Source organism: Emericellopsis atlantica (genome assembly GCF_019669845.1).
Source record: "Emericellopsis atlantica unplaced genomic scaffold F5Z01scaffold_2, whole genome shotgun sequence".
In the NCBI taxonomy this organism is placed as follows: domain Eukaryota; kingdom Fungi; phylum Ascomycota; class Sordariomycetes; order Hypocreales; family Bionectriaceae; genus Emericellopsis; species Emericellopsis atlantica.
The window spans coordinates 974,606-987,123 of record NW_025764704.1 but is presented as its reverse complement, the minus strand read 5'-3'; the positions used below and the strand labels follow the sequence as shown (position 1 = coordinate 987,123).

The following is a 12,518-nucleotide window of genomic DNA, read 5'->3' as shown; positions in this document are numbered from 1 at the left end:
GCTGGCGACCATGATGCAGGGACTGCTAATAGGTATTCAATGATGCACGCATAGACCGCTCTGCCTCTGCCAAAGGCTCTTGTTTGTAAGTAGGGCGCGAATAGACGGAGGATATATGTCTTGCGTATTCCACAATCGACACGCGATGGCTTTCATATTCATAGGCTGCTTCAGCTAGGATGGTTGAGCCTGCTGGTAGTCATGATTCTTCCGATCCAGACGTCGCATTACTACAGACAGCATGGACAAGTCGCCTCTCCTGCAGCTCTCGTACGCAGAGCCTCGTCAGCGACAACCGTGGCGACGGGCATGGCCATTGCTGCTATCATTCTGGGCATGGGTATCATCCTCATGCTGGCGGTGGCATGCTACTTTTACCACAGGCGAATTACACAGCTCATGCAAGCATCATCACATAAGCCCAGCACATCGAGGAAGCTCCACCGTGAGCCTTTACTAAAACGCGTGCGCCAGCTGCTCAACCGAAAGAGAGAACATGAAGGGGGCGGCGAAACACAAGTCGTCAGTACAGGAGTGGAATGCCAACAGCAGCCGCCGATACAGTCTCACGAACCTCACCCTGCACAAGTCCCACCTCTGAACATTGTCAAAGCACCACGACCGGTATCACCGTTCAGACCACCAGTGCCTTTGCCACCGCTGAGGACCGTTTTCTCAAGCCTCGATGCCACTGTGGCGCAAGCCTTCAGCACGTCGGCACCTATGGCCAGCCCAGACCGACGATCACTGAGCACACTTGGCAAAGTCCTTCTCCAAGACACGATGCAAGCACCCGATCCCGAGCGATTCACCGCGGCCACAGCATCACCTGCCTCGCTCAACTGGACGGTGACGCCAGAAACGCCCTAGACAGTGGCAGGACGACAGGGAAACGGCAGGACGACGATGAGGGGGAATGTTGCGTGCACATTGCGGTAAAAGGGTCAGCTCGGTAAACAACAATGAAGCGAATTTGCAATACGCCAGGAGGATAAGCGCAAATGCATTCGCTTAACGTTCACTCATGCTGCTGACGCTTGCCGTTGGACCTGTCATCGGCTTCCCAGACGCTTGCGCCACGGTCAGCCTGATTCCTGCCAGGGACCAAGAAGGCTCACCAGCTGCAGCTTTCGCGAGCAAGGTCCCAGACGACTTGCTAACTCCCCAGTCCTGCGCGGACTAGACATGGTATCCAACCCAATGTGCTGTTGGATTCAAAGTGGAGGACGAGGCATAATCCAGCATGGCATGGGATATCAGCCAGCTCGACAGGAAAGTCGAAGAGTAGAATGAGTCGACAATGTCAGAAGCATATAATAAGCTGCATGTGTCAGCAGATCGTGATCGAGCACCCGTTCAAGCCAACAGTCTTGGAACAACATGCGTCTCTCCCAAGTACTATACTCACCGGCCTCGGCCTCTGGCGAGCAGTCTAGGCCAAGCCTGCCATTCTGAACGCTCTGTCGAAGTATACCACCGCTGGCTCGTGATCATCAAGCTCGAAGTCGCCTGCGCAGGTCCATATCACTACCCAGAGGGACACGACAACCTGTCCGACTGGCTGGCGTACTATCGAGACATGTTCAATGGCGTCGTGGACGGACATCTCGGGTACGGCTCCAAGGCATGGGCGCCTGGGTCGCGTGGCGAGGCCGCGAAGGGTGTTCCTCCCAAGTCCTTGATCCCCAAGAAGATCAAGCGCGAGGAGGAGACGGCTCTCGAGTACGGTCGTCGCGGGGAGCAGCCAACGTCTCTGGGGACGTCTGGGCTCAACTGTATTAACGTACGGGCTTGAGTCTGGGATACCGGACGCATGTTGTACTGGAGTTGGGTAGCATGGCGCGATGTACCTGGTTCCTGGAATCACATAGCAGGGGAATCGAATATTATTATCCGTAGATTCAGAGATTATGATGACTTGCCGCTCTTTCTTTCCCCGTCGCGATTTGATGACCGAATTGAAGCACGGTGGCAGCCAACGCGAGGCCAAGCATCCCATGCAGCTGCGGCCGGGATCCATCACATGCATGCATGCGAGAGACGCTGCGACTCGACCACTCGACGGCGTTGCCACGCTTATTTTGTCATCCGACATGTTCTCGACAACCATTCTGCCTGATGACTGGGTGCGCCTTTCAGACAGCCGGACGGACAACGCCCAGGCTGACGGAATGGAGGGACCCTCCTCGAGTTGGGTCTGGGATCCGTGGGCCCCTGCTAGCGCCAGCGATGCCATGACGATGAATCCCCGCAGCGCTGTTTGTGCGCCCGCTGAAGAGGCCCTAGTACCAATAGATATTATTCAAGACGAGGAAGCGCCACGAGACAGACAGCCCACGGGCTAAAGTATTTGCCATGTTGCCCGTGAAGAAAAGAAGTAAAGCTCATGTTTGCGCCAACTTCAAAACGTCCGAGGACTGGAGCTGTAGCTATACGCTCGACTGTCCAGACGACTTCTCGAACGCTAGGACGGGGAGCTGCACCGACATCCGCACGGATACTCCCATCGTTATAGCGCTCGACGCTCGTGGGCTCTCGTTTGGCGTGCCGCGTGAGGGTTCACCGCGACTCACGAGAGCTAATACTGTATGGAACACAGATGTCTCAGGGGTTCAGTGGGCCACGATGCGGAGCGGAGCTGAGCTTGCCTCTTTATGTATACGGTCCACGGCAAGAAGAGCCTTGGACGGTGCTGATGCGGCCAAATAACACTCCGGAAGGCTCAAGCAGAGGAATACTAGACTAGTACGTACGGAGTACTACGGACGTACTCCGTACTCATCATCCATAACAAGCATTCTGCCGCGAAGCTCGCTGAACTTTGAAGACCCCCCTGCAACCTCCCACGACCGGGTGGTGTGCAGTGTGGGGGTCACCGTGGCACGGAGCGTCTGGTCATGCAAGTGTTTCGGTCCTTCGTTCGCGTTATTGACCCGAGGGTGGGAAACTTTGAGCGGGAGGAAACGCGGCAACGTGAGATGGGCGCGCGGCCAGACTGCGTTAGCCGGCATCGCGCGTGCGCCTCCTCAAAGAAGCAACTTGTCAGTGTCGAGTATTCCCAGTCTAGGCACAGACTCGAGAAGTCAAGAAGCGTCGCGGCCGCCTGCGACTGGATGGACCCTCGGCCACACCTCGTGTGCCTGTGGGCGCGGGTGCATGCGCCGAGGGGACTGGACTGGACCCTGCCTGGCTTGGCCGGCAGCTGCACTTTTCCTGCCTTGCCTTACAACATTACCTGACCAAGCCAGCAACAAATACCTGATGGATTCTGCTAATGGAAATGCCCGGCCGCGATAGTTCATCAGTCCGGAACGTGAATATGCAGCAATGACGGAGGTGCATGAGGGGACTGGGCAGGTATTGGAGAACACCTGTATAGCAGCGTGGGGTGTTGTGGTTGACTGCGTCAACTGGCAACGAGGCACAGGACTAACTTAGAGTCCTATTTCAGCGTACTTGTCATCTGTCAGCTAGTGCTAATAAAGCCGAGTGTGAGGCATTACTGGTGATCGTGCCGTCGTAGTTGTTGGTCGCACGACAGCATGCTGTACTACCCGCTCCAAGGATCGCAGAGCCGAGATCGGATCCCCGAAACTCTATGCCATGAGGAATTCCGCTTGTCCATGTGCTGCGTGTCATCGAGCAACGATGCACTCTTCCAAAAGGTAGCAATCTGTTGATTACCACAACCACTTTCCCCTCCTCTGACTACCACGTAGGCTTTTTAAGACCTGTCACCCATGATGACGGCCCTTGCTAGCCGTTCGTGGTGTGCAAGCATCTATTAATTGCAGTCGATCTTCCAGGCATGTGATTGATCCGGCGCCATCGGCGGAGAGGGCGAGTGCCAGCTCCACCACGCCATAGTAAGGCATCGCCTGTCCCTCTCCCTCAGTGGCTCGTTTCCGTGTACCGCTGGGCGGGTCACGACCCTTCAAAGTCGAGAAAAGCCGGGACGTGAGCGACCGACCGGAGTTTGAGCGTTTTATGGAACGACAGCACCGTCGTAGCGTGTCGTGGTGTAGAGGTACCAGTAAGCAGGCTGCAGCTGAGCCGGCGTCAAGTTGGATCGCTGGCTCAAATTAGGATTGTAGTCATCGACGGGATAATAGAGCTATTGATGAATCCAGTGTCGACTTCGCCATTGACTTTAACCTTTACCACCAACGACTCATGTCTCGGACGACAAGTCGTATGTCATCGTACGCTGCCCATCTTGTCCCGTTTGAGGAGTGGACTGGTTGGGCGTTGACCGGGAACCTAAAGCGTTAGCGATGTACGGAGCCTCCACTCCACTGTATCCACTAGAGTCTCCCCATTGACGCCCGCCGCACAGGGCCCAAGGCTGTTCGCAGCGGCATCCACTGGCACTGACACCGCTGCCAGGCCAGGCTGCTCGCTGCAGCGCAACCGGTGGACGACAACTTCCGTGGCAAGTCCATCCGCGCTTAATTCCCTCGATCTTCCAGCCAGCCAGGCCTCAACCTAAATCAATTACTTTACCTTACCTTACCTGTACTCTTGCTCCCTGGCCTACCTACGTACACACTTCGCATCTGTTTCCGTGTGAATACCCTCACCTGCGCACACACTGCATTGGTCTGTCGCACCCACCGCACATTGCGCCAGTCTCCAGCCAGTCAAGTCAGCCCTCTTCGACGTGGGGCCTCACTCACATTGTTGACCTGGGGGGACACCGACCGACCGACCGACCGGTCTCGAAAAGACCAGATTTCTCCACGACGTATCGCTGTGGGAACCAGCTCGTCACAATTCATCTTCTACCTGGCCTCGTGTGGACACTATGGCCGCTGCCAGGCCCGCCGCGATGACGGGGACCGCCAGTCCGGCCTTCACAATGAATCCGACGTCGACAGAGCACGACTGGCGCTTCCCGCGACGACCTGCTGCCCAGCCCGGCGCTGCGCACCAGCGACTGCGAGGCGCCCAGACAAAGGGGACCGCGGCGCCGCAAGACGAGGCCATCCTCGGACCAGCTTTATTTCCTCTGCTGCAGAGCGCCAACGTCAGCGATGTCGACGGCATGCAGCAGGACGATCCGCTGGCGACCCAGGTGTGGAAGTTCTTTGCCAAGACGAAGCAGCAGCTCCCAAACCAGGACCGCATGGAGAATCTGACCTGGCGCATGATGGCCATTGGCATCAAGAAGCACAAGGAGAAGCGACAGAAAGCATACGAGAGGAGCATGCGGCCGGCGACGCTGAATGCCCCCAGTGGCATCGCGCAGCAGCTGCGCAAGTCGTCCGAGCACGTTACGGGCCTCAACGGGGACCATCACCAGCAGAATGACCCCATGAACATTGACGACTTCATCTTTTCCGAACACGCCGCGACGCCTGCCGCAGACATGTCACCCGACGTCGAGTTCCAAAAACCCAACGCCATCCCCATCAAGTCGCGCAAGGCCCAGATCCAGCAGCAGCATCAGCAGCAGCAGAGCCAGATGCTACAGCAGCAGCAACAGCAACAGCAACAGCATGCGTTTGTGCCCCAGTCTGTGCCCGAGCATCACCAGAATGCCGAGTTCAACTATGTCAAGCGTCATCATCGCAAGACGAGCATCGATGACCGCCGCGTGAGTTCCATCCACCCTCCATGGGCCCCCACGTCCAGTCCCTGCCCACCGCTGCCGCACTTTTTCTGTCCCCCATTCCAATCCGCCCATGCCGCCGCCGCTTTAACGTTTCGAGTCCCATGCTGATTGATGATCGATCCCCAGACAACTCGCAAGCGTCCTGCTGATTTCTCTCCGCATGTCGCTGCTGTCAACAGCCATGCCCACGAGTTGGAGCCGGATGCCAACCTGGGTGACTACTCCCTCGATACTCCCCACCAGGTGAACATGCAGCAGCATCACCAGCAGCAGCAGCCGCACCCCAGCCAACAGGGCGTCCCCTTTGCTCTGGACTCGTTCATGGAGAACGACCCAATCATCAGCTCGGCCGGTCCCTTCCAGCAGAACTTCTTCTCGCCGGGCACGTCGCCCATGGTCGCCAACGGAGGGTTCCCAAACCTGTACAATGGCAACTCGGGACCCTCGAATGACATGTATTCCCCGCCCGGTTCGGCTTATCAGTCCACCGTCTCGACGCCTCACCCCACGGGCGGCGACGGCGACGGCTTCTACTTTGGTGGTCAGCAGCAGGGCAACCATCCGCAGTCGTTCCGTCAGCAGCAGCAGCAGGCGCCGCCGCAGCAACAGCAGTTCATGTACAATGGGAACAACACACCTTTCCCAACCACGAGCGGGCCATCCGAGGGAGTGTCGCAATTCAGCACCACCGCACCCAGCTCGTTCGGTGGCCACATTGATCCGACCCAGGTGTTCCACGCGGATCACTCCATGACTTCGCCCGGCGTGGGCTTGCCGCAGGATAACATGTTTTCGTTTGGTGCCGACTCGGACGACGAGGACAACAATGCATTTGCCGACCGTAATCTGAGCATGCACCACGAGTTCAGCAGCTCTGTGGACGAAGCGAACGCAATGGGCTGGGATGCATCGTTACCCGGGCAGTTTAGCACGCAGGCGGCGAGGTTCCCGGGCGGGCCCCCGCGAAAGCAGGTCATGATTGGTGGCACTACGACGGACTATGTCGAGACCAATAATGGAGAGTGGCAGGGAGAAGGACTGGGGCGGTCTCAATCGTTCAGATCTGGGGGAGGGGATAAGAGGGGACAGAGGATTCCGCGAAATGCGTCGACACCGCACATGGCAGGTCAGCCCAATGGGTTTGAGCATCTGGCGCAGTCGCTGCCGACATCGCCGGCCGACGCACCTGGCACTATATCTGGCTTTTCATCGGTGGCCCCGAGCCGACCTTCGTCGCCTCCACTGTCGAAACCAGGCTCGAGTACAAACTTGGCGGGAGGTAATCAGTCCGAGAGCAGTGGGCCCACGACGTGCACAAACTGCTTCACGCAGACCACTCCATTGTGGAGGCGGAACCCCGAGGGTCAGCCACTGTGCAATGCGTGCGGCCTCTTCCTCAAGCTGCACGGCGTCGTTCGTCCCCTCAGCTTGAAGACGGACGTGATCAAGAAGCGGAACCGTGGATCAGGCGCCAACGTGCCCGCCAGTGGATCGACAGGCCGCATCAAGAAGAGTGCTTCAACGGCGGCCTCGCGCAAGAACTCGAGTTTGTCCCTCGCAGCCAGCGCGGCCAAGGAGGTCAAGGCCAACACCGTGACGCCGCCCTCGCACCCGCCCGCCGCGACACCTCCGTCCACCAACCGAGCGGGCAGCACCAACGAGGGCGAAAGCCCGGCGTCGACGGCCAACACACCGGGCACAGCGACGTCCTCGTCGTCCACCAACGCCCTGATGGGTGGGAAAGGGGTTGTGCCTATCGCTGCCGCGCCACCCAAGGCCACACCCGGACCCGGTGCCTCGGCCATTACCCTCGTGCCCAGGCCATCGACCTCGAAGCGTCAACGCAGGCATAGCAAGAGCGGCAACGGCGATGTCGAGATTGACTCGCCCAACACGTCGACCGGCTCCCCCAACGAGATGACCCGCATCCCACCGACGCAGATGCCCATCATGCCCGGTGGGATGATGCCCAACAGTTTCCACCAGCACCAGCACCCGCGACCGATGATGGGGAGCAGCAGTAATATGATTCATATGGGTGGCAACCCGCAGAAGCCGTCGTCCATGGGCGGCGCGGGCAGCGCGTCCGGACCGCAGGAGTGGGAGTGGTTGACGATGAGTTTGTGAGGGGGGCCGCCTGGGGCTATGGGCATCGGTAAGGGGGGGAGAGGCACTGTGGACTGACGACGACGATGACGACGAATTATACCTCTTGCACGATGACTTTTTTCACTTATCTTTTGGACACTGGGATGGATCAGCGTTTAGATTTCTTGGGCGGTGTTTTGTCTGTTCGCGAACGGCGTTTCGATCTAGATACCTGTCACACTTACCTACCTAGTACCTATCGAATATCAAATGCCAGGACTGGAAATATTAGGACTGAAGCTGAAGTACCTGAATCATAATTGTTGCATTTGCCTATCAAAACTCCTGTCACAATCCTGCCTGTCCATGTTCTGCTACCATTACTCTAAAACTCCGAAGCCACGCGTATGTATGCATCCATCCGTCCTACGAAATCAAAAGTGAACCCTCTCACAGCATCGTGCCAAACGTGTCCTCCTCCTGAAGGGTGGGGATCCTCTTGCGCGGGCTGCCCCCGTCTTCCGTCGCCGGCTTGCGATGGCGGAACGTGAAGCCGACAAAGAGACTCTTGCTCATCTCCTCCTCGCGATCGGCCATGGTCTCGAGGGCCTGCTGCTTGTCATGCACCTCCTTGTACTTGGCCATATCAGCCTCGTTGGAAAAGTCATCAAAGTAGCCCGCGTCTGTCTCCGAGTCCAGCTCGGGCACAAACGGCGCGCGCGTCTGACGCAGCGTCTTCCAGTCGACCTCGGCAAAGTACTGATGATTGTAAATGTCTTGGATATTGCTGAAGCGATGCCGGCGGGAGTTGATGGCGGTTGTGATAAAGTTCCAGGTGCGGTTGCTGAGGAAGTAGTTGGGATCCTCCCAGACAGGCCGCTTGAGCACGTCTTTCCAGTGCTTCAAGTTGCGCCACGTCTCGTCGGGCGAGGCGCCCGCAAAGGGCGGGAAGCCCGTGAGTGCTTCGAACAACATGCAGCCCAGACTCCAGTAGTCGACCGTGTAATCGTACTGCTCCCCTCTAAGGACTTCCGGCGCCATGTAGTCGGGCGAGCCCACAATGGACTTGGCATAGTTCACGTCGTTGTCGCGCATGTTGCGGTAGCTCTCACGGCGCTCCGCAACCGTTCGCTGCGCCATGGGCTTGCCAAACGGAACAGAGGTCTCGGAGGCTTCCTCCAGCTTGACGCGCATCGACTCGATCTTGGAGGGGGCGAGAACACCGGCCGCCAGGCCAAAGTCGGTCAGCTTGACGTGGCCGGTGGAATCGACCAGAAAGTTTTCCGGTTTCAGGTCACGATGAATGTAGCCCAGTTCATGCAGCGCGTTGACGCAGCAGAACATCTCGGCGATGTAAAAGCGGGCGTGGCGGTTGGATAGCACGCCTGTGTTGTTAAGCAGAGTACGAAAGTCGCCGCCAGGCACGTATTCCATGGCAAGATAGATACTCTTGTCGTCCTGGAAAGAGTACAGCAGCCGGACCAGCCAGTCGCTTTGGGCCGTGGTGAGAATGTCGCGCTCTGTCAGAACGTGACGGACCTCGTCGAGCTTGAAGAGCAGCTTCTTGCTCATGACTTTGAGGGCACACACCTCGCGCGTGTCCTTCTTCTGTGCCAGGAACACCTGGCCGTAGCCGCCCTGGCCAACCTGGGTGAGGATCTGGAAATCGCCTTGGCGGAGGCGGACGCGCCTCTTGCGCAGGTTGGCTCGTTCGCGGCCGGTGTATTGCCTCCACACCTGATTGAAGTCGGCCTCGTTTGTCTCGGGTGGTGGTGGGTATTCTTCCTTGAAGGCATTGAGGCGGTTCTGGCGCGCCCCAACGTAGGTGAGGAGGTCGAAGTAGTAGTCGAGAAAGTAGAGTTGGGTCACGTTGACCATGCGCTTGACGCCTGGTTTCTGGAGGATCTCGCGCTCCTCTGGCGTGAGTCCTCGTGAGGTATTGAATCTCTTGGTGGCTACAGACCGCTCTCGAGGCTCGTAGTGTTGCTGGCGCGACAGGGCTGCGTGGCTGTGCTGGACAGGCACGCGCGTTGTGGGCGGCGTGTTCTCCTGGCCTTGTTTGAGGGGACTGCCGGGCGAGGGGCCCTTGTGGATGACACTGTCGTCGACGTTGATGCTGTTCTCGTCCAAAGGCTGGGCCTTGCTCTGGCCCACTGAGAGAGGTGTTGTTATGACGCTCTGCGGTCGGGTGAGCTTGACGGGCGCCTCGATGGCGCTGGCCTTGAGGTTCATCGCATTGTCAAAGGTTGTCGAGAGGTCGTGGGCACCTGGCGGGACGGTCTTCTTGCTGGGGCTGCCCTGAGGCGTGCTCGTGGGCTCGACGAAGCTGTTGGGTCGATTGGGCGTGCCTGGCCGGGCAGACGTGGCGGTCGGCTTGTCCTTGCCAGGGAAGAAGTTGGACATGAAGCTGGCCATGGCGCGTCCAGGTCACCCCGTCGTCCAGATTGGCGCGGTTGCGTATGTGATGGGGAGGGATACTGGTGCAGTGGGATGGAAGAGAGGCACAGATCTGGAATGAATGTCGAGTACAAGCGAGTGAAGGTGCAGATTCATGTAGTCAAGGCAGGATGTAAGAGTGGTGGATCGGACCTTGCTTTTGGCAATCGAGCAGCGCGCGCAAGTCCAGCGAGCGTCAGAGGCGGGGCAGGCGAGCTGGAGTAAACAAATCGCCCGATGGGGTCAAGCGCTCCGCATGCATTCCACGATCTGAAATTGAGATCTCAATGTTAGCGCTCCTAGCTTTATTGGCTTTCCCAATGCGACGCAGAGTCAATTTAAAGGGCAGTGCGAGCACAGACTGCGCGACGCTCCATTCTTGGTGAATTCCTCCCCGTAGGTCTCGGGGAAGCCGACATGGAGGGAACAGCGCTAGCTTGGCCTTTGGGCTTCGAGCTGAAAGCCTGAAAGGTTGGGCAATGTGTCTAGGAATGCTGCATTGGTCTCCAAGGGAACCGAGCTCTTCGCCGCAATGAACAGCCATTGAGTACGCAAGTACGTCAGTTATTGGCAGTGCTCGTGGTTCGTTGTTAAAAATGACCCAGCGACGTCCCACGCCATCGATATCGGCAATGGAATCACCTTGATGTTTTTGAAATACCCTATACCTGGCCCATTTGCTGCAGTCAGGGCGGCATACTCAGGTACGTCTGGCAGGTTGAGTTTTGAGGAAGCAATGCTCCATTCGTCAAAGATTTGCCTTCGTTCTATGAGGCATATCAATAAAGCTCGACTACAGAGTGTTGAAAAAGATACGTAATAACGGCTTCTCACCACCCGTCCAGCTCCAGCCCAGTTGGGCCATCCGAGCCGCCTCATCAGACCACTCACGTAGACTTTGTCACCCGAAAGGCCTCAAACTGCGTGATTTCTTCCTCGAATGCCCAATTCAAGCTTGCCAAGGCGTTACTGACCCCAGCCGGCCGGTCATTGAGGGTCCTTCTTTAATCTTATCAATCAGTAGATGCGGTAGATCGGGGTGACTGCCCAGCAATCATGTGGTCATGCCGACGACCATCACCTGAGCGTCGTCGGGAGCCTTGACCCCTCCTCATCCCAGTAACTCGCCTCTGCGGCAACAGCATAACAACGTGATTACCGCCATATTTCTTGTCTTTACAATACAGATAGAGCCTTCCATCATGAAGCTGTCCGTCCTTGGTAGCCTAGCTGGTGCCTTTGCAGCCGTGGCGGCCGACGCCCACCACCCGTCGGCTCTGTTCCACAACGACGCCAATGCTGCTGCCCACCGAATTCCAACCAGCCATGAGTCGGCCGTCATGGGACGCCGCATCCTCGGCCTTTCCAAGCTAGGCGAGCTGTCCACCGTCTTTCCTACCAAAAGCCAGGATGACCTGGCGGGCGTCCCCATCGGCCTGATGGACTACGTTGGCGACTGCGAGGACGAGGGCAACCCTACGTTGCTAGCCATCAAGATCGCCACCAGTTTCAGAAACGTGGAAGCTGGCTCGAACATCTCCCTGTCTATGCGCTGGATCCCGCCGTACCCTCCCGCCCGACGCATCTCCTACTTTTCGCGGCTCACAGCCTTTCTGACCGGGGATGCGTCCTACAACGAGGCGGCCAACGCGACGCCCGATCCGGTGCCTTATTCGGCCGCCAACCTGCCTCGCTTCTCCCTGATGGGGTATCTAGAGCCCATCAACCCCGAGCCGGTCGAGGCAGTCCGCCTAGCTGCATGCTTCACGGGCCAGCACCGCGATGCAAAGTGGTGGCTGCCCGGCAACCCGATCCACGAGAGCTCCTGGGCGAGGCTGGTGGTGACGCACGTGTACTGGATTGGAGGCTTTGGCGACAGAGCCTACATTGGCCCTATTCCGCTGGAGCAATGGAAGAATGTTACCAAGGAGGAGTGGTCCAGCATCAAGCTTCCTGGTGAGGAGAAGGGCTGGAGCGAGTGGAGCGTCGGTGCCAGCGATGAGCTGTAGTCAGGCGTCCGGACGAGTGACCGATCATCCAACCGGACGGATGCTGTCCATAGTCTTGCAGTAATACCACAGTCGCCTTTCAAGACAGTCAGCTTGGCCACGGCCTGAACTTCTCCGTGATGCGGACCCAGAAAGCAATGTGGTGGCACGTCACTTGGCATGCATGGTTATCCACCACAGCACCTCGCTGTCGTGTCACGAGAGGTGCATAAAGGCTCACGAGTAATACTTGGGCATCAGATCACCGTAGTATCTGTCTATCATCACTCTATTTAGAGGTACCGTGCCAGCTATCACACGCCAGCTCGTTGAAACATAGGGCACATTTCGTTCTGGGTAGGGTTTAGCCGATAGGCGGAATGACGGACGCG

The 12,518-nt window shown here is 57.8% G+C and overlaps 6 protein-coding genes across 6 annotated transcripts; 4 read left to right on the top strand and 2 right to left on the bottom strand.

The window, feature by feature from the left end:
• The first annotated feature begins 122 nt into the window (after window positions 1–122).
• On the top strand, window positions 123–1,156 carry F5Z01DRAFT_209206 (uncharacterized protein). The gene is made up of 2 exons (XM_046258141.1): window positions 123–624; window positions 681–1,156. Exons 1-2 carry the CDS (start codon window positions 202–204, stop codon window positions 954–956), a joined length of 699 nt encoding a protein of 232 aa, XP_046122573.1. The 5' UTR covers window positions 123–201; the 3' UTR covers window positions 957–1,156.
• A 144-nt stretch (window positions 1,157–1,300) lies between these two features.
• F5Z01DRAFT_632723 (uncharacterized protein) lies at window positions 1,301–2,345 on the top strand (the record flags this gene model as incomplete). The annotated part of the gene is made up of 2 exons (XM_046261882.1): window positions 1,301–1,783; window positions 1,875–2,345. The coding sequence occupies 2 exons, from the start codon at window positions 1,301–1,303 to the stop codon at window positions 2,343–2,345; spliced, it is 954 nt and encodes a 317-aa protein (XP_046122572.1).
• A 2,087-nt stretch (window positions 2,346–4,432) lies between these two features.
• On the bottom strand, window positions 4,433–5,495 carry F5Z01DRAFT_643811 (uncharacterized protein). Its single transcript, XM_046262740.1, has one exon. It carries the CDS (start codon window positions 5,239–5,241, stop codon window positions 4,768–4,770), a length of 474 nt encoding a protein of 157 aa, XP_046122571.1. The 5' UTR covers window positions 5,242–5,495; the 3' UTR covers window positions 4,433–4,767.
• F5Z01DRAFT_643809 (uncharacterized protein) lies at window positions 5,474–8,009 on the top strand. The gene is made up of 2 exons (XM_046262739.1): window positions 5,474–5,596; window positions 5,741–8,009. Exon 2 carries the CDS (start codon window positions 5,864–5,866, stop codon window positions 7,739–7,741), a length of 1,878 nt encoding a protein of 625 aa, XP_046122570.1. The 5' UTR covers window positions 5,474–5,596; window positions 5,741–5,863; the 3' UTR covers window positions 7,742–8,009.
• F5Z01DRAFT_208902 (serine/threonine-protein kinase sid2) lies at window positions 7,947–10,225 on the bottom strand. The gene has a single exon (XM_046258137.1). The coding sequence runs from the start codon at window positions 10,115–10,117 to the stop codon at window positions 8,153–8,155; it is 1,965 nt and encodes a 654-aa protein (XP_046122569.1). The 5' UTR covers window positions 10,118–10,225; the 3' UTR covers window positions 7,947–8,152.
• A 717-nt stretch (window positions 10,226–10,942) lies between these two features.
• On the top strand, window positions 10,943–12,489 carry F5Z01DRAFT_208932 (pyridoxamine 5'-phosphate oxidase-domain-containing protein). The gene has a single exon (XM_046258139.1). The coding sequence runs from the start codon at window positions 11,341–11,343 to the stop codon at window positions 12,145–12,147; it is 807 nt and encodes a 268-aa protein (XP_046122568.1). The 5' UTR covers window positions 10,943–11,340; the 3' UTR covers window positions 12,148–12,489.
• The last annotated feature ends 29 nt before the right edge of the window (window positions 12,490–12,518 follow it).